Below are 21,159 nucleotides of genomic sequence, written 5' to 3'. Positions count from 1 at the left end.
AGTAATAATTCCATTCTTCCCAGGGTGAAGGATGTCACCTCTCCTTTGGAAGGGTAAAAATTCAAGGATGATCATCCAGCACTGATCAAGACTGTCATATCTGTTTTGCAAAATACATTTTTTAATCTTTTCTGTTTTCTTATCGCTAATGACATAATTGATTGTTGGGGCTTGTCTGATGGTCTCCCTACCTTACACCCCCCTCTAGGTCATTTTCTTCCTTTTACTTTTCTGGGTCAGAACATTTGTAGTCACATGCCATATGGGGTGTATTTTCTTAAAACTAACTGTCTATGTCAGTGAACCAGTGCATGACCATTCTGGTCTTTGCTATCCTCTCCATGAATACTCTACTACCATCTATGGCCTCCCTTATTGGCCCATTTCTCATTATTCAGAAAACACTACCAACATAATAGTTGGACTGTGTCCCCATTTTGTCCACTGACACTTGTGAATATTTCTCCATTCTCGGTGCTTTGACCACAAACAGATTTTCCCTAGAGAGCCATATTTGGATTTTCTCGTTCTTGCATGACCTCCACCCTCCGACAGGCTGAAGGGGACTATTTCTTCTTGATGGGAGTGTTTGTGTTCTGTCACTAGAGTGTTTGGAAATCTCTCAGGCCAATATCCTGACACTGAAGGCCTTGGGCTGTTTAAACCAACACATTTTAATCAGCCCAAGGATGCAGTACCAGGGAATTCCTGAATCATTATGAAATGCAAATGAGATTGATCCTGTTCACCTATTAGTAGCTGTGAATTCCCAGGATTTGGAACCAGTTCAGCCTGCAACCAGCTGTTGATTTGCAGGAGTAGCTGAACTCCACATCTAGTCTGAGGATGGCTTCCTTCACAGAGAGGTTTCTCAATATGCTGCTTTGACATTCTTAGTGCTAAGGGTGTAAATAAAATATTGAGCATCATTCACCTCTGTAGAGCAAAGAGAAGTGAGGAGAGTGCAAGAAAATAGATACAAACCTACAGAAAATTCTATTTCTCAGCAGACAATTGCATTTTCCCAAGTTATTGCCTGGGGAATGTTCCCTATGTACCAAATTTAAGAAATTAGAAAACTTTATAACTTTTCCTGAAACAGAACAAGAGGTGTCCAGCTGTCTCTGTCATGTCTATTTTCTCTATCAAAATATATGACATTTATTTTAAAGGAGAATAATAAGCATTAGTAGGAGGGAAACTTGTTATAAATAGAATATCTGGACTTCCAGTAATAATAACTAAAAAGATTAATATAGACCTTCCCCCTGCACCTCGTATGACAAACACAGGATGAAATATAACAATATAAAACTGAATTCAAAACAAAGAAAGGGAAATCCTCAGATACTAGAAATAAAGAGGAGACTCTAACAGGAGTGGAAAGCAGATGAGCTAATGCTAGGGAAGCTGGGGGGTGTCAGAACTGAGTGTGGGCCCTGCCCTCCAGGGGTTGGGGGTGTCATGCCCATAGTGTTAGTTGCTTAGTCGTATCCAGCTCTTTGCGACCCCATGGACTGTAGCCCACCAGGCTCCTCTGTCCATAGGATTTCCCAGGCAAGAATACTAGAGTGGGTAGCCATTCCCTTCTCTGGGGATCTTTCCAATGCAAGGATTGAACCCCGGTCTCCCACACTGCAGGCAGATCCTTTACCTCCCATAAAGGGACAAGAAATGAGGTAAATGGGGCATTGTGATTAAGAATCATGGAAAAAAAAAAAAGTTTTTGACAAAGACTGAGAAAACTTACTACTAAGAGATGCACACTGAAAGAACTGCTGGGACTTACCTGGTGGTCCAGTGGCTGAGTCTCTGCTCCCAGTGCAGGGCGCCCAGGTCCAGTTTCTGGTCAGAAAACTAAATCCCACATGCTTCAATGAAGATCAAAGATTCTGCATACTGAAACCAAATAAGTAATTAATTAATTTTTTAAAGTACTACTGGACTTCCCTGTGGTGCAGTGGATAAGAATTGGCCTTCCAATGCAGGGGACACGGGTTCAATCTCTGGTCCAGGAAGATTCCACATGCTGCGGAGCCACTATGCCCGTGCACCACAACTACTGAGCCCATCTGTGCTCTAGAGCCAGCGAGTCGCAACTACTGAGCCCTCAAGCTGCAGCTAGTGAGCTGGTGTGTCCTAGAGCCTGTGCTGTACAGCAGGAGAAGCCACTCCAATGGGAAGACCACACACCACAATGAAGAGTAGCCCCTGCTTGCTACAACTAGAGATAGCCTGAGCACAGCAGTGAAGACCCAGTGTAGCCACAAAACGTACGAATAAAGGCTGTATTTTTAGGTAAAAGGAAATTGAAACCAAGAAGAATGAGGAGGGAATCTAGAAGAAATAGTAAATATCTGGACAAATCTGAATAAGCATAGAATGCTGCAAATATATGAATAATGAGTAATTGGAAATATACTCATGGAATTTAAATAATTCAGATAACAATAACAGAAGATGTGATGTTCAGTTCAGTCGCTCAGTCGTGTCCGACTCTTTGCGACCCCATGGACTGCAGCACGCCAGGCCTCCCTGTCTATCACCAACTCCCGGAGTTTACCCAAACTCATGTCCATTGAGTTGGTAGGGGTAGTAAAAAAGAAATGCTGTAAGTTGCTAATATTATATAGAAAGAGGAAAGACATGCTTATTAATTGTAAAAATTTAAAGCAAATATGCTTATCCAAAATGTAAAAGTAACCTCTAAAAGAATAGTAAAATAATGTTTTGATCATACATGGTTTTAGAAAGCATGACCAATCCAATAGAAGGCAGAGGAAGAACAAAGAGAAATCTACAAAAAATTATGGTAAATAGAAAACATAAATTGTGTTTGTCAGATGATAAATCAAAATATATCAGTGATCACAATAATGTGTTAAATCCTAAACCTGAACCTAGCTCAACAAAGATATGGTAACACTGACAAAATCATAAACGCCCTAAAGTTATAACAGGAGATTTTAACCTACTTCTTTAATAAACTGATAGATCAAGTAGACAGCTTATTAATAACAAGCATAAAGAAGATATAAACAACTGAATTACAAGCTTGACCTAGTGAATATTAATAGACTGTGGAACCAGCATACCTTTCAAACACACATGAAAGTATATAAAAACTGAATACAAAGTAGGCCAGAAACCAGTCTCAAATACTAGAAAATTGATATCATGTAGGTCCTATTGGCTGATTTCAAGGCATGACAATAACAAATTGCTAAAACAATAAGTGAACTCCCACAACATATAGAAATATAAACATTTCTAAGCATTTAATGGGTTGAAAATGTCAGATAAGATACTTAATTTCCCAGCCACCTTTGCAGCTAGGGGTGACATGTAACCTAGTTCCAGCCAATGAGATGTGAGATTTTCCTCCCTGATTAAAAAGGGTAAGATATTCAAGATGCTTCTAAGAAAGAGGGTGAGAAACACGTGGTGATGGATGAGAAGGCAACAAATAGTGCCTACCACATGAATCTTGATAACAAAACTGAGCAATAACATTACAAAGGGAAACTTACAGATCGATTTCAATTAAGAACGTAGACATGAAAATCCTATATGAAACTTTAGCAAATCAAATACTTCAGAGTATAATAGTAATAATAATTCATGACTTGATCAGATTTTTGTTCATTAATATTAATATGAGAATTTGACAAGATTCCTGGGTATAAAATCATAATAGAAAAATCAATAGCACTATTACACAGTGGGAGCAATAAATGGAAAAAATAAGTTTTAAAAATTCCATTTATAAGAGAAAAGGAAACTTAAGGTACCCAGTAAAAAAAATCTACAGATACACAAAAATCTTTTTGGAGGAAAATATGAACAATTAGTAGAGGACATTTTTTAAAAACCTGGACAAATGAAAGTATTCATGAATGGGACATGCTGCGTTATAAAGTTCTGATCAATTTTCAGGTCCGTTGTAAATTTAAGGTAGATCTAATTAAAATGCCAACAAGGTTGTTTTTAGATAGAATTTAAGGATGTAATCCTAAAATTCCCAATTACTATAGCTTTATAAATAGTCTTGATGTCTGGTAAGCTAAGTCTCTCCTACTTACTGAACATTTCCAAAATTCTTCATATGAATCTTAGGATTAGAAACCCAAGTGATGTGAAGAATACTGGATGAAGCCAAGGACATTTAACCTGGAAAAGCTATATTAGGGCATATAATGGTGTGATCAGGTGGGAGAATAATTAGGCCCATGTATTCTATATGACCTCAGGAGGACCAATTAGACTAAGACCAGTGGGTGAGAATGCCAAGAGAAAGATTTAGGCTCAGTTTAAGGAAGAAATCTAAGTATTCAAGCCATCAGAAAACATAGTAGGGTGATTTATATAGTACATTATGCTATTGCTGGGGGTGTTTGAGCATAGGTAGAATACTCAGTTCTCAGGCAGATTCAGACATCAACTAGGTGGTTAAAATAGCCTTTCAGATCCTTTTGAACCCTAATTTTCTACTCTTGAAGTGTGTTTCAGACATTACTCCAACTCTCCTCCAGCATACGTAAGTGAGTAACCAACAAGACACAGGAAAAAGAGTACTTTTAGCTCCTTTCCCACAAATCTAAGTAAGTCCATTATTTTGTCTCAGAACCAGGAAGATATGGTTTAGTAAGAAAAGAAAAAAATTAATATGTGACATAACTATAAAATACATATTTTCATAGTCATAACCATAAAAGTAAACCATCTTCCCTGGTGGCTCAAACTGTAAAGAATCCATGTGCAATACAGGAGAGCCAAGTTTGATCCCTGGGTCAGGAAGATCCTCTGGAGGAGGAAATGGCAACCCATTCCAGTATTCTTGCCTGGGAAGTCCCATGGACAGAGGAGCCTGGCAGGCTACAGTCCACAGGGTCTCAAAGAATAGGACATGACTGAGTGACGAGCTATGGCATGACTATGGCGTGACTACGCCAAAGCCTTTGACTGTGTGGATCAAGTTGCCAACATCCGTTGGATCATCAAAAAAGCAAGAGAGTTCCAGAAAAACATCTACTTCTGCTTTATTGACTATGCCAAAGCCTTTGACCATGTGGATAACCACAAACTGTGGAAAATTCTTCAAGAGATGGGAAAACCAGACCACCTGACCTGCCTCTTGAGAAACCTGTATGCAGGTCAGGAAGCAACAGTTAAAACTGGACGTGGAACAGACTGGCTCCAAATAGGAAAAGGAGTACGTCAAGGCTGTATATTGTCACCCTGCTTGTTTAAACTTATATGCAGAGTACATCATGAGAAACGCTGGGCTGGAGGAAGCACAAGCTGGAATCAAGATTGCCAGGAGAAATATCAATAACCTCAGGTATGCAGATGACACCACCCTTATGGCAGAAAGAGAAGAAGAACTGAAGAGCCTCTTGATGAAAGTGAAAGAGGAGAGTGAAAAAGTTGGCTTAAAGCTCAACATTCAGAAATGAATATCGCATCCGGACCCATCACTTCATGGGAAATAGATGGGGAAACAGTGGAAACAGTGGCTGACTTTATTTTTTGGGCTCCAAAATCACTGCAGATGGTGATTGCAGCCATGAAATTAAAAGATGCTTACTCCTTGGAAGGAAAGTTATGACCAACCTAGATAGCATATTAAAAAGCAGAGACATTACTTTGTCAACAAAGGTCCGTCTAGTCAAGGATATGGTTTTTCCAGTAGTCATGTATGGATGTGAGAGTTGGACTATAAAGAAAGCTGAGTGCTGAAGAATTGATGGTTTTGAACTGTGGTGTTGGAGAAGACTCTTGAGAGTCCCTTGGACTGCAAGGAGATCCAACCAGTCCATCCTCAAAGAAATCAGTCCTGAATATGCATTGGAAGGACTGATGCTGAAGCTGAAACTCCAATATTTTGGCCACCTCATGCGAAGAGTTGACTCATTGGAAAAGACCCTGATGCTGGGAAAGATTGAGGGCAGGAGGAGAAGAGGACGACAGTGGACGAGATGGTTGGATGGCATTACCGACTCAATGGACATGAATTTGAGTAAACTCTGGGAGTTGGTGATGGACAGGGAGGCCTGGCGTGCTGCTGTTCATGGGGTCGCAAAGAGTCAGACACGACTGAGCAACTGAACTGGCTGAAGCGATGAACACTTTCACTACTTTGTAGTTACAAACTAGAGTTAATCCACCTCAGGCTAACACATGTCCTGCATGCAGAGGTCATGGGATGCTCATTATGGTGAGGCTGCTTTATAATTGTAATTCATTAATTGAATATTTATTGAAATTGACAGTGTGTAACAAATTGTTCTGGTATTAAAGAGAATCTCTTAGTAAGTAAGACGTGGTCCTTGAATTCTGATCAAAGTAGGGCCTAGGTCAACTGGTTTCATTATTTGTAAGTCCAGCTGTTCATCTTATGGGTGGTGTCAAGGAGGAAAAACTTGTCTTCCACCCACTCAGTCGTGTCTGATTCCTTGCGACCCCGTGGACTGCAGCACACCAGGTTTCCGTGTTCTTCACCATCTCCTGGAGCTTGCTCAAACTCACGTCCATTGAGTTGGTGATGCCATCAAAACATCTCATCCACTGTCATTCCCTTCTCCTCCTGCCTTCAATCTTTCCCAGCATCAGGGTATTTTCCAGTAAGTCAGTTCTTCAAATCAGGTGGCCAGAGTATTGGAGCTTCAGCATCAGTCCTTCCATTGAATATTAAGGGTTGATTTCTTTAGGATTGACTGGTTCAATCTCCTTGCAGTCCAAGGGACTCTCAAGAGTTTTCTCCAACACCACAGTTTGAAGGCATCTGTTCTTGGACGCTAAGCTTTCTTTATGGTCCAACTCTTACATCCATACATGACTATTGGAAAAACCATATCTTTGACTAGACGAACCTTTGTCAGCAAAGTAATGTCTCTGCTTTTTAATATGCTGTTTAGGTTGGTCATATCTTTTCTTCCAAGGAGCAAGCATCTTTTAATTTCATGGCTGCAGTCACCATCCGCAGTGATTTTGGAGCCTAAGAAAATAAAATCTGTCACTGTTTGCATTGTTTCCCCATCTATATGCCATGAAGTGATGAGACCGGATGCCATAATCTTAGTTTTTTGAATGCTGAGTTTTAGGCCAGCTTTTTCACTCTCCTCTTTCACTTTCATCAAGAGGCTCTTTAGTTCCTCTTCACTTTCTGCCATAAGGGTGGTGTCATCTGCATATTTGAGGTTATTGATATTTCTCCCGGCAATCTTGATTCCAGCTTTTGCTTTATCCAGCCTGGCATTTTGCTTGATGTACTCTTCATATAAGTTAAATAAACAGGGTGACAATACACAGTCTTGATGCACTCCTTTTCCAATTTTGAACCAGTCTGTTGTTCCATGTCTGGTTCTAACTGATGCTTCTGGACCTGCATACAGATTTCTCAGGAGGCAGGTCAGGTGGCCTGGTATTCCCATCTCTTTAAGAATTTTCCACAGTTTGTTGTGATCCACGCAGTCAAAGGCTTTAGTGTAGTCAATGAAGCAAAAGTAGATGCTTTTCTGGAATTCTCTTGCTTTTTCTATGATCCAACAGATGTTGGCGATTTGATCTCTGGTTCCTCTGCCTTTTCTAAATCCAGGTTGTACATCTGGAGGTTCTCAGTTCATGTACTGTTGAAACGTAGCTTGGAGGATTTTGAGCATGACCTTGCTAGCACGTGAAATGAGTGCAATTGTGCGGTAGTTTGAACATTCTTTAGCATTGCCCTTCTTTGGTATTGAAATGAAAACGTACCTCTTCCAATCCTGTGACCACTGCTGAGTTTTCCAAATTTGGTGACATATTTTGCTAGGTTGCTTCAGTCGTGTCTGACTGTGCGCAACCCCATGGACTGTAGCCCTCCAGGCCCCTCCATCCATGGGATTTTCCAGGCAAGAACACCGGACTGGATTGCCCTTCCCTTCTGCAGCACTTTAACAGCATCATCTTTTATGATTTTTAAATAGCTCAGCTGGAATTCCATCACCTCCACTAGCTTTGTGCATAGTGATGCTTTCTAAGGCCCACTTGACTTTGCATTCCAGGATGTCTGACTCTCAGTGAGTGATCACACCTTCGTGGTTATCTGGGTCATTAAGACCTTTTTTTGTACAGTTCTTCTGTGTATTCTTGCCACCTCTTCTTAATATCTTCTGCTTCTGTTAGGTCCATACCGTTTCTTTCCTTATTGTGCCTATCTTTGCATGAAATGTTCCCTTGGTATCTCTAATTTTCTTGAAGAGATCTCTAGTATTTCCCATTAGGTGTTTTCCTCTATTTCTTTGCATTGTTCACTTAGGAAAGCTTTCTTATCTCTCCTTGCTATTCTTTGGAACTGTGCATTCAAATGGGCATATCTTTCCTTTTCTCCTTTGCCTTTCGATTCTCTTTTCTCAGCTGTTTGTAATCCACTTAGTATTGGTGATTTGGGTCCTGCAAATTAAACTGAAACTGATAGATTAACAGGAGAAAAGACATGTCTTTATCCATGTACATAGGCAAGAGCATCCAGAAAAATATGACTCAAAGGAGTGGTTAGAATTTGGGGCTTATATACCATTTTAATAGGGGAGGGAGAGAAAAGAGACTTATGGGAAAAGAAGTGTCTTGTATGAAAAATAAATGGGGCCTTAGGAGAATGGATGAGAGAGAAGATAGCTTTGTGATGATGTCTATTTAGGTGATTTCTTGTCCTGGTGCTTACTTCTTGTCTTTGGTAATAGGAGTCGATCTTCTCTGGTTGTAAAACTCCTGGAGAGGGGATTTATGACAGTTGAATTCTTTTGGGAGGCTCTGTTTTTATGAGAATAAGCAGAATTCAGAAAAAATGTCTTCCTTCAACTGTTGGATTCTCAAATGTCTTCAGCTCAGAATAATCCTGATGTCACTGTAGCATGTTATGGACCCCCTCACTGACCAAGGTAAATGGGTTCTAAAAGCTGGACTGGAAGTTGCTAAGATGTTCCAGTGCTCACTTAATAACTTACTCAGAGAAATATCAATGTCCTAAGGACCTGAATTCATGATCTGGCAAAGGGAATGGATTCCCTTCTTTACATCAATTTGTATGGCAAGACAAATCACATTCAGAAACTGCTTTATCGATTTATAACCCAGAGCAACTATTTGGAGCACTGGAAGTACTCAGTGTCTGTGTCATCAGGGCCTCCTCTCCAGGTCTCTCTTGATCAGAAAGGACATTTCATGGAAGGATGTTAGTGGTCCACAGAATTATCTGGAGGCTTGAGACTGGATAGCTATCAGGTCAGGGCAGCTCCAAGAGGCCAAGAACAACAATGATGACAACCATCTTTAGTGAAACTGACCTTTTCATTTTGCCATTACCGTCATGGCTGCCATGGGTAGGCCTGAACTGTCCATTTTTTCTTTCTAGCCTTTGTTCTAAAATACCAAACATAGGGAATAACTCTGGTGGTCTAATGGTTAGGATTCCAGGCTTTCACTGCCATGGACCAGGTTCAATCCCTGGTTGGTGAACCAAGATCCCACAAGATGCACAGTATGGCCAAATAAAATAAAATAAAATTCCAGGCATAAACATCCCATTGAGTTCCCAGGTCAAGCCCGGCTGCTAGTAAGTGCGGAGAGGGACTTCCAGACTGTTTTCCAAAGTGACTGCACCATTTTACACTCCCTCCAGCAATGTATGAGGGTTCCAATTTCTCTGCATAATCACCAACACTTGTTATTATCTGTCTTTTTGATTACAGCCATCCTGGTGGGTGTGAAGTTGTATCTTGTTTGAGTTTTGATTGGCATTTCCCTAATGACTAATGATATTGAGCATCTTTTCATGTGCTCATTAGCCATTTATATGTCTTCTTCGAAGCCATGTCTATTGAAATCCTTCGCCCATTTTTAAATTGAGTATAGCGTCTTTTTCAAATGCCATTTATCCTTTTAGTTCTTGTCACTTACCTCCCTGGATTGTGGGGTTACTCCATTCTCTGGCCCTTCCTATAGTGTCTGATACACTGTTGTGTGCAGTACATTTGGGTGGCTGCCCTAATGCATTTAGAACATTACATTAGTACTAATACATTAGTACATTTGGTGGTTGTCCTTGGGCCTTCAGTCCAGTTCAGTCAACCAAATAAGTGGTGTTTCTTGGCTTGTCTGCAAAAATCCTGATTTCAACTGGCATCTGGGGAAAAGAGTCAAGATACTAATCTGGAATAGTGACTCTGAATAAAACCCGTTTCCAGAATCATACGAGGATGGAGCTTTTCTTTTGTCCCCTTTCATTTTCACCTCATTCCTAGCTTCACTTCAGTCCCCTCTCACTGAAACTCATGAGGGGAGAGAAGCAGATGGGGGCGGAGGGGAATTGGAGAAAAGATGGAGCCTATTTTTAGGCTTGTTTATCAGTCATGAAGTGTCATGTTCTTCTCCACTACGGCTGCTGGATTAATTAGGCTGCACTGGCAGCTGCCAGTCAGGGAGGGTTGCCAGCTTCTAGCGGTGATTCCGCCTAATGCCTGAAATGATTTGCATGGCGAAGACCTTTCTCCCACTACATGGCTCTTGCCTTCCAGGGCAACCTCTCCTGGCTTCTAGTAGCTCTGGGTAGGAGAGGGGGCAGCTTCCCTAAGCCATGAATCTTGTTTAACTGGATAAGCAAAGCCACCAGACTGTCACTTTACCTACCAGCTCATTGGTAGAGCCTTGATGCTGTGGCTTGGGTCTGTCTTTCTCATTTTTTCTTCCTATTCTCCCAGATCTTCCCCCAAAGTAAGAGCCTAGAGCCACAGTTCATGTGGCAGTGGGAGAGCCCACTGCCCAGGCAACAGATCATAGAGGAAGTGTTGGAGCCAGAGATTCTGACCTAAGAGCTTATTTCCACGCTATTTTGAAAGACTCTTCATGGTTATTATTGATTTCTGAATATCAAGAGATGATCTTCATTCATTCAGAAAATATTTATTAAGCACCTGCTGTGTGCCAGTCATCATTTTAGGTGCTGGCTGGGGGAGCAGCAGTGAACAGGACAAAGATCTATACCCTGGTGTGACTTGCATTCTAGTTATGGGTAACAGGCAGTACACAATAGCCATCTATATAAGAACATTATATATTTTAGAATGTTTAGTCATATATCCTAAATAAATATTCAATTCATGTCTATTGAATATAATATTAAATAAATTAATAGTATTTTTAATGTATATTGGGAAAAATAGAGCACGTAAGGGCCCTCTTTCAGACGTACCTTTCAGTCCATGCTCTTCATTTGGTCCCCATCTCAATCCTTAAGAACACATCAGGCATTTTCATGGTGCCAGGCCCCCTGCCTTCTGTCCCTTTGACTACTCCCATGGAAAAACCACAGAAGCAGGATGTCTCGGCCTTGTTGGGGTCTTCAAGGTCATTCTGTCAAGCAATTTCCACCTTGATTCTGCCGCGCTCCTACCCAGTGATGCTGACACATGTGGCCGACTCCTCTAGGTGCTCCCCAGCACCCCTGCCACGTTACCCTAACACTGTTCACACACGGGGCCTTCCAAGAACTGACACAAGGTAGGCTTCTTTTCCTGGAATCCAGAACATACTGTCCTTTTATAGGAGGAGTGGCAGCAGTGTCCAAGTTCAAGGAACTTCTGTGGGTGATAGCGCGGCAGCTTTATCTCTCACAGGTAATGGCTCTAGTCTGGAAACTATGTTCATCTCTTTGCTGCAATATAAAGAATTACATTAAGATCAGAACGAAAAGACCAGCCAGAAGACAATGCATTAAGGAGTAAATGATTAAGTCATAGCACCAGAAAAGAAATATAAAGACCTCAGAAATCACTGTACACACAACTGGAGAGGGACAACTGATGATTATCAAATGACTGTCAAATGTCAGATTGGGGCACAAAAAGGAAAAGATCAGAATATCCGTCCTGGACCAGTGGGAAATGGAGATATGAAGGTAGCTAAGACCTTTTAAGAAACACTTAAATGGGACTTTGCTGATGGTAGAGTAGATAAGAATCCACGTGCCAATGCAGGGAACATGGGTTCGATCACTGGTCCAGGAAGAATCCACATGCCGCAGAACAGCTAAGCTGGTGCATCACAACTACTGAAGCCGACAAGCCTAGAGCCTGTGCTCCACCACAAGAGAAGCCACCACAATGAGAAGCCCATGCACAGCAACAAAGAGTAGCCCTGGCTCACCGCAACTAGAGAAAGCCCGCACGCAGCAGTGAAGACCCAGTGCAACCATAAATAAATAAATAAAATTATTTTTTTTTAAATCAGTTAAATGAACTGCAGTTCTTTTGACCCTAATCTTAGCATACGTAGTGGCTAGTTTCAGATATGCAGTTTGGCAGAAAATATTGTGTGACGATGCACTGTTTTTTTGTTTGTGTGTTGGTTGGTTTGGGGGTGGGGGTTTTGGCTGTACCACATGACTTTCAAGATCTTAGTTCTCCAACCAGGGATAGAACCCAGGCCTGGCAGTAAACATGCCGAATCCCAACCACTGGACCCCAGGAAATTCTTCCCAAAGCACTATTATTCTGTGAACTCAGAAGGACTCCCTGCCTGAAATGTTTAAGTTCAAAGTGTCTAGTTGAGACTGTCATAATTCTGACCCCTGTTGAGAAAATGAAATTAGACTCCATTTGGACCACATTTGGCCTGATGATGTTCAAGAACCCCTGAGGCCAAAAAATATTCCCAAATGAACATAAATTGCAAAATGAGATTAGATATGCTGGAGAATGTGGTGATAATCTGTATTGTAAAGCGATAGAAGGGAGAGATGGTTTAGGATTCAGTTCCAAAAACTCTTTATGAAGTAGATAAACATTCTTAACCTGAGGCAAGTTCAGATTATGCCTGCCTTGGGGCATCCTCGGCCTCTCCCTACTAGATGCCGGACCAGCATCGCTCCCCATCCGCACCCCCCAGCTCTCACAACTGAAGATGTCTCCAGACTTTGCCAAATAGCCCCTGGCGGGGGAAATTCCCTCACCTCTTTCCTGTTGAATTGAGAACCACTGCTCTAGAATGACCAGCTTCCCATTTTGCTCATGATCAAAGAATTTAACATGTAGGACCTTTCACTGCTAAAACCAGGACAGTCCCATGTAACCTGGGACAAGTTGACCACCTGGCTGTCATTGATATGTTCTATTTCATACAAAGTAAAGATGTAAATATGCCAGAAAATCTGGAAAACTTCAGCAGTGGCCACAGGACTGGAAAAGGTCAGTTTTCATTCCAATCCCAAAGAAAGGCAATGCCAAAGAATGCTCAAACTACCGCACAATTGCACTCATCTCACACGCTAGTAAAGTAATGCTCAAAATTCTCCAAGCCAGGCTTCAGCAATACGTGAACCGTGAACTTCCAGATGTTCAAGCTGGTTTTAGAAAAGGCAGAAGAACCAGAGATCAAATTGCCAACATCCGCTGGATCATCGAAAAAGCAAGCGAGTTCCAGAAAAACATCTATTTCTGCTTTATTGACTATGCTAAAGCCTTTGACTGTGTGGATCACAATAAACTGTGGAAAATTCTTAAAGAGATGGGGATACCAGATCATCTGACCTGTCTCTTGAGAAACCTGTATGCAGGTCAGGAAGCAACAGTTAGAACTGGACATGGAACAACAGACTGGTTCCAAATAGGAAAAGGAGTATGTCAAGGCTGTATATTGTCACCTTGCTTATTTAACTTATATGCAGAGTACATCATGAGAAATGCTGGGCTGGAAGAAACACAAACTGGAATCAAGATTGCCGGGAGAAATATCAATAACCTCAGATATGCAGATGACACCACCCTTATGGCAGAAAGTGAAGAAGAACTAAAGAGCCTCTTGATGAAAGTGAAAGAGGAGAGTGAAAAAGTTGGCTTAAAGCTCAACATTCAGAAAACTCAGATCATGGCATCTTGTCCCATCACTTCATGGGAAATAGATGGGGAAACAGTGGAAACAGTGTCAGACTTCATTTTTTTGGGCTCCAAAATCACTGCTGATGGTGATTGCAGCCATGAAATGAAAAGACGCTTACTCCTTGGAAGGAAGGTTATGGCCAATCTAGATAGCGTATTTAAAAGCAGAGACATTACTTTGCCAACAAAGGTCCGACTAGTCAAGGCTATGGTTTTTCCAGTAGTCATGTATGGATGTGAGAGTTGGACGGTGAAGAAAGCTGAGCACTGAAGAATTGATGCTTTTGAACTGTGGTGTTGGTGAAGACTCTTGAGAGTCCCTTGGACTGCAAGGAGATCCATCCAGTCCATCCTAAAGGAGATCAGTCCTGGGTGTTCATTGGAGGGACTGATGTTGAAGCTGAAACTCCAATACCTTGGCCACCTCATGCGAAGAGCTGACTCACTGGAAAAGACCCTAATGCTGGGAGGGATTGGGGGCAGGAGAAGAAGAGGACGACAGAGGATGAGATGGTTGGATGGCATCACCGACTCGATGGACATGGGTTTGGGTAAACTCTGGGAGATGGTGATGGACAGGGAGGCCTGGTGTGCTGCGATTCATGGGGTCGCAAAGAGTCGGACACGACTGAGTGACTGTACTGAACTAAACTGAAAATATATAAGAAATGAAACAATATAAAAAGTCTGCCCTTGGGAGACATGGACAAAGGTTTTAGAGAAACACGGTATTTTAGAGTTTTGTCTTTTTACTCAGTGTCTCTAAAGCCTGAGCCATGGTGAGCTGATTTTGGGAGGTTTGATCTCTGCCAGTAGACCAAGAGAACATGATTCAAGTCATGCCACCTTTCCAGCAGAGAGATTCTTGTTTGACGCCAGGTAGCAAGTTTGAGTGACAAGCTTCTCCTTGGAATTGTAGGCTGTGTGGCAGTATACATCATGAAAGTGACAGCAGCAGTGGAGTCTAATTTAATTCCATTTCCTTTGCAGCCCTGATAAATCATTGCTGCAGGGAAAAATGAATTTTACTTTCTCAGACAAAAACGATTTGAGTAATGATGTGCTCTGGGGAAGTCAGGGGCTAAGAGAAGGTCTGTAGCAGGCTTAAAAATATTTAAATGGTATATCATGGAATTTGTTCCAATGCCTCCTGTGCCTGGCCTAATTAAAGGCTTATACCAGAAGGGCCTGCTTCCCAGACTATTTAGAAGAGTCACATAAAATCATATCAGCCATCTTGGCTAAATGTTGTTTTAGGGTGCCTTGGAAAGGGTATTTGATGATAGTGCGGCATATTCTGCATACATTGGCAGAAGAGACAGCTAAGATAAAGATTCTAGAGCCTGTAGTCCTGATCACTTACAAATAGGACAAGTCTCAACATGAATGGAAAATGACTGGCACTTGTCATCTTCCTTCCAGAAAATGATTGTTGCTTAGGAATATGGTTCTGCTGGGAGGCTTTTTAATAATACAGGGAATGAGTTATGGAGGGAGGAAGACTTGGACCCCAAAGTACTATCAAGAGGCTGGTGACTCGGATGGGGGATGGGGGTGTGCAGTGTAGATGAAACAGTGGAGAATGGTTTCTAACAGCTTGAAGGGAGACAAAAAGTACTTGGTCTAAGCTGAACAATGCCTAGCTTACTTTGGGGAGCTTCTACAATCCCATTTCAATCCTTTGAAAGCACGAGAAACCAATTTGCCTATGAATAGAATCAACATCTTGTATGACACAATGGCATATCACGCTGGGGTGTGGGGGCAAGCAGGAGGGGACCCCGGGGGACCTGGTGATCGTGATCACTTCCCGCAAGCCAGCCCAGCACTACTTTCCCGCTCTCAACGTCAATCCCAGTTACCCTCCAGCTTCAATGACTGAAAGAATAAATCCTAGGAGAAAGCTGTAGAATCCTCTGTTGGGAAGCAAGCCTCTTCCTTCCTAGTGGAGCAAAGGGAAGGTAAATGAGCAGTTACTGCAGAAACGATTTTATGAGAGTGAGACATTCTGCATTACAGCAGCAAAAAGAACTGTTACGTGAATTATAATACCGCTCTGCACGACCCTCACAGCGCACCTAGGAGCAGTGGCCTTCATCCGATGCCCACCCGGCTTCAGGGGGGACTCTGATTTCCCCATTTATCTTAACCATGATAAATGGCCCAGAGCTTTCTTTGAGTTAGGTCTGGCCAACCATCAAAAATACGTATTTGTGTTTTAAAAAGCAGATCCTGGATACTGTCAGAAAGAAGAGAAGCAATTTGGGAAGACATACAAGGTGCACAGTATTTTACTGGCTCTGGATGTCATTTAAACCCTGTGTCCAAGAGGGAGATTTGGGGTTTATTACGCCACTGGTGTCCCCACTCTCTTTGCGAGATCAGCTTGCAATTCACAACTGCTTCTTGATGTTTTTTATTGCCAACTGCCGAGAGTCTGCATCCTCTCTCTGGGTCTGATGTACTGCTAGACGTTGGTGTCCCAGACACTTAGCTGTAGGCACCAGCACAGGAAAGAAACGAGGTAGTAGCAACCGGAAAAACAGAAAGCCCCGGAGTAGAGTGTGGGGGGAAATGAAATGCAAACATATTACAGGAATATATAAGGAATTTTCTGGGCCTGCAGAAAGCTGTAAAGTTTGCCTCGGAAGGAAAACAGAATGAAGCAAAGCAAAATGTAATTAGTCCTTGGTTACTAAGGGTAGGATCTGTGCCCTTGGGTTTTCCCTGTTTTGAGAATGTTTTTTTGCAAATGACTGCCCGGGTTCCTGTTCCAGAGAAATGGCTCTGTCGTTGCCTTAGTTTCCTGGGGCAGCAGTAACAAATTGCGGTGAACTGGATGGCTTAAGACAACACACATTAATCCTCTCCCAGGATGGAGGTCGGAAGTCTGAAATCAAGGTATTGGCAGTGTTGGTTCCTTCTGGGGAACCAGTCTGTTCTGTACCTCTTTCCTGCCTTCTATTGTCTGTGGCCATCCTACATGTCCTAAATACTAATACGAACAGAGGACAGTTTAACAGTGATGAAGACCAGGGAGATAGGGACCAAGTGGCCGTGGAGAGGAGAGCAGCAGTAGAAGCCCTCTGATTTCTCTAGCAGTCAATTTCTCTGGAAAGATACGGTAGCAGGGGGAGACACTGGACAGACTCTAATTGTCGTTTTTCTTTCTTTCCTCTTAGCAAACTGCCTAGTTGGGCTAGAGCTGTTGTTCCCAAAATATTTTATGTAACAGAGAAGGCATGGAACTATTATCCCTACACAATTACAGGTAAGTCCTTGTACACCCAATATGTCACAAGCATCCATGCAAGGACATAGGGGGATTCAGATTTCACTGATTGAGCATGGATCATCCCAGCAGGGACTCACAGGAGCCCTGTGACACCTCCCTGACCCTTTGTCTCCATACTTTTAAGTCAACCCTCTTCCTAGCAGGAGGTTGTAGGGGTTGAGCTAAACTATTCTATCTTCCTTCTTGAAGTGATCATTGTAAATAGCATATGGAAAAGAAAAAGGAAGCTCTACTTAGTGACATTTCTAGAGGTTTCATTATCCTTATTTCTCCCTCTTTTTTCAATAATTCCCAAGTAATTTTAAGGTGTGGTTTGTTCATAATCAAGTTGTTTATATTTTGACTTCTTTGCTTTGCAGACACCTTCTCCCCCACAAACACACAGAACAAAACTTGACTATTTTTATAATTTATATAAAAGGTTGTTGGGTCTCTCTGCTCCAAACCACTTCCTTTGCAATCAGATAATATGAAAATCATTTTCCTCCTCACTTTTAGTGGAGTGATAACGACACTAAAAATGTTGATACTGAGCTACAAACTGGCCAAAAAAATTTAAAAGGTTTGGTTCCTGTCCTTGAACACATGAAAATTCAAGATCCTATTTGAATATCAGCCTAACAAGCTCTTTTTATTGGTTTTAAAAGCTGCTTTTCCACTTAAAAGATTTCCTTTGTGGTTAGTGAAATGCTCTACTGGAATTGTTAGTCTTTAATTCTGCTTTTATAAGGCCAACTCTTTAGTTTTTAATTAGCCACAAACCTATAGGCTAATTGAATCTTGTCTTACACTCCTTATCTACACAACCGCAGAAGTATTATATGAAAGAGTTTCAAGAACAAACATGGAGACATTTAGTATTTATGAAAGTTTAATTCTCAGAAGGTTTCTTTGCCACATTTTTAATAATTATAATTCAGCAATATTTGTTAGTTCTGTGGTTTTATATTGCATATAAGTGTGGTCTTAATCATCATTTTCTCTTTTTTCTTTTCCTTCTTGCCCAAATGAACATCTGGGACCAGAATACACAGTAAGTTTCATTTAATCATTTAAAAATATTCAGCCTAAGATCAGTGGAGTAATTGAAACTTCCCTTGTACTTCTCATCTTATTAATGTAATTTAAAAAATAGAGGAATAATTCAGAATCAGAAATATTTAAATATATGCCATTATATAGTTATATACAGTGCAATAATTTGAATGTTCTTATTTGTTCAAGAATATGAATGTAATTTAAAATGCCTTCATAGTCACTTTACATTATTAACTTTTGCTTGTATTTTTAAATAGCTTGACTGCTCTACTTGTGGTAGTTCACTATAATAGAACAATTTCTAGCAATGTGGTATTAAAGGGATGATGGTAATTGTCGATGGAGGGCGAGGCTTTTCCTTATAGTCTGTGATCTGATCCCTTATAGAAAGACCTTGAAACTAAAAAGACGTACATTCAAACTATTTTACTCAGATGGGACAGTCTCAGTGGCTTGATAAAGTCATTTAATTCCTTCCTGTCCTAAGAGCCTCTAGCATCATTGCTTACACTAAAAAGGAAGAAGTCTATAATGTCATTGTGTTGGTATTTTCATATGGATCATTTTCCTCAATGGCAAACAGATCAAACTGTCATAAGAAGAAAATGGTTAACTGAGCTCAGTCAGGTTTAAGAGTGTTCACACAGCTATATTTAAAATGGGTAACCAACAAGGACCTCCTGTATAGCACATGGAGCTCTCCTCAATGTTACGTGGCAGCCTGGATGGGGTGGGAGTTTAGGGGAGGATGGATCCACGTATATGTAGGGCTGAGTCCCTTCAGTGTTCTCCTGAAACTGTAACATTGTTAATCGGCTATACCCCATAAAAAGTTTTAAAAGGGGGGAAAAGCAAGATAAAAAAATAAACAGGGGGTTATTTTTTATTTGTTATTAAAGAAAAAAGACTGAGTATTTAGTCTTTTTTAAAGATTCATTTATTCTTATTTATTTTATTTTTGGCTGTGCTGGGTCTTCACTGGCTGCTTACAGGCTTTCTCCAGTTGTGGAGAGTGAGGGCTGCTCTCTAGTTGCGATGCACAGGCTTCTCACTGCGGTGGCTTCTCTTGCTGTGGAGCACAGGCTCTAGAGCAAAGGCTTTGGTAGTCGGGGCACACGGGCTTAGTTGCTCCAGGGCATGTGGGAATCTTCCCAGACCAGGGATCAAATCCATGTCCCTTGCAGTGGCAGGAGAATTCTTAACCACTAGACCATCAGGGAAGTCCTGAGTGTTTAGTTTTAATCAAAACAGCCAAAGGTTGGGACTTCCCTGGCAATCCAATGGTTGAGAGCCTATACTTCCACACATCCCTGGGTGGGGGACTAAGATCTTACATGGAGTGTAAGTACATGCAGTGTAGTACAGCCAAAAACAAAAACAAACAAAAAACAGCCAGAGGAAAGAGAGATGGTAAGAAAGACATGGAGAAAAATGATTCATGATTTCCTTGGCATGAGCATGGTTCCCTGCACTAGTGAATGACAGAAGAAACGCATGGGTCAGAGGTAGATGGATAGTCCCAACAGATACGAAAGTGTCACCTGTTTTGAGACCTCTGGCTCTGCCACTTACTAGCTGAATTTCTTAAGGAAGTGACCCTCAATTGCCAGTACTTGAACTCATGCTGGTCCATGACTGCACTCTCACCCACCCTTTACAAAATGGGGGGAGAAAAAGCTTTTCATAAAATTAAATTTATTCCACTTAAAGGACTGTTGATAATTAGAACCCTCATTCTTGGATATTAAAATGTCTTTTCTTTCATGAAATGAAGGAATATACATTTAGCACCATCTCTAATCTTTGGGAGAGAAAAGGCAATTCTGTGGCAAAATACAGCTTTTATATTTTGGAAATCAGAGAAACACTGTTCTAGAACAAGAGCTTAACTTCTGTGAACCTAAGTTTCTTCATCTCTACAACTAAGATAATCCCTTTTTAATAGATCTGTTAGTATTAATAAAACGATTCAATGATCTAACACAGGAATCAGAAGACATTTTCTATAAAGAGTCATATAGTAAATATTTTCTGTCTGTGGGCTGAACAGTCTCTGTCCTTGAGAAACCATCCAGAGACTATATGTAGAGATATAGGCATGAGCATATTTGCCCAGGCAGCAGGCCACGTTTGGTCCTCAGGCTATAGTTTATCAACCCCTGATCTAGCGGATGGAAGACTGTTAGCAAATTGCCTGTAAAGAGCAGGAAATCAAATGGTTCCCCGCCAGCAGCACTCCCAGCCTCATCAATTGTACAGTCTTCAAGAGGAAGACTTTGGAAACTTTTGAATCCTCCCTCCTTTTAACAGTTGTGCAGATTAATTCCTTTTAAGTCTCTATTTCCTGTCTCATGAGGCTAATAGGAAGATTTTGTCAAATAATCCACATGAACTCTCAGCCTAGTCCTTGGTGCATGGTGAATAAACATTCATTATTATTATTTATCATGGGGCTTCCCAGGTGACACAGTGGTAAGTAACCTGCCTACCAATCAGGAGATGTGGGTTCGATCCCTGGGTCAGGAAGATCCCTTGGAGTAGGAAATGATAACCCACTCCAGTATTCTTACCTGGAAAATCCTATGGACCGAGGAGCCTGGCAGGCTGCAGTTCATAGGGTTGCAAAGAGTTGGACATGACTGAAGATGCACAAATTATCATATATCATTCAGTGCTAGAATGAAAATTCCATGGAAGTTCTATGGACAAATAAATTGGAATATATCTTGTTGTGTCTCCGTGCAGACTTGGCTCATTAGGATTGTCTAAGATTTGATTTGATTGGTAGCTGATGTTATCCCACTTCCTACATCTCCAAAAGCTTGTGCATGGACTTCTCATTTGAAATGTAACCCATAGTTGCATGGGTAAGAGAATTCTTGTCCCTATCACTACGCAAAGACAGTTATTTGCTGC

At 41.3% G+C, this 21,159-nt stretch overlaps 1 protein-coding gene across 1 annotated transcript in view; it reads left to right on the top strand.

Annotated features, from left to right (window-relative positions):
* PITPNC1 (phosphatidylinositol transfer protein cytoplasmic 1) overlaps window positions 1-21,159 on the top strand; it is a 145,697-nt gene that overhangs the window by 9,723 nt on the left and 114,815 nt on the right. The window contains exons 4-5 of the mRNA XM_081583197.1: window positions 17,093-17,181; window positions 18,231-18,238. Of these exons, the coding sequence (XP_081439323.1) occupies window positions 17,093-17,181; window positions 18,231-18,238 (97 nt within the window). The remainder of the gene's footprint in view (window positions 1-17,092; window positions 17,182-18,230; window positions 18,239-21,159) is intronic.

The sequence above is a fragment of the Giraffa tippelskirchi genome, chromosome 3 (genome assembly GCF_054371585.1).
Source record: "Giraffa tippelskirchi isolate mGirTip1 chromosome 3, T2T-mGirTip1v1.2.pri, whole genome shotgun sequence".
NCBI classification, from domain to species: domain Eukaryota; kingdom Metazoa; phylum Chordata; class Mammalia; order Artiodactyla; family Giraffidae; genus Giraffa; species Giraffa tippelskirchi.
This window is presented reverse-complemented; position numbering and strand designations above follow the sequence as displayed.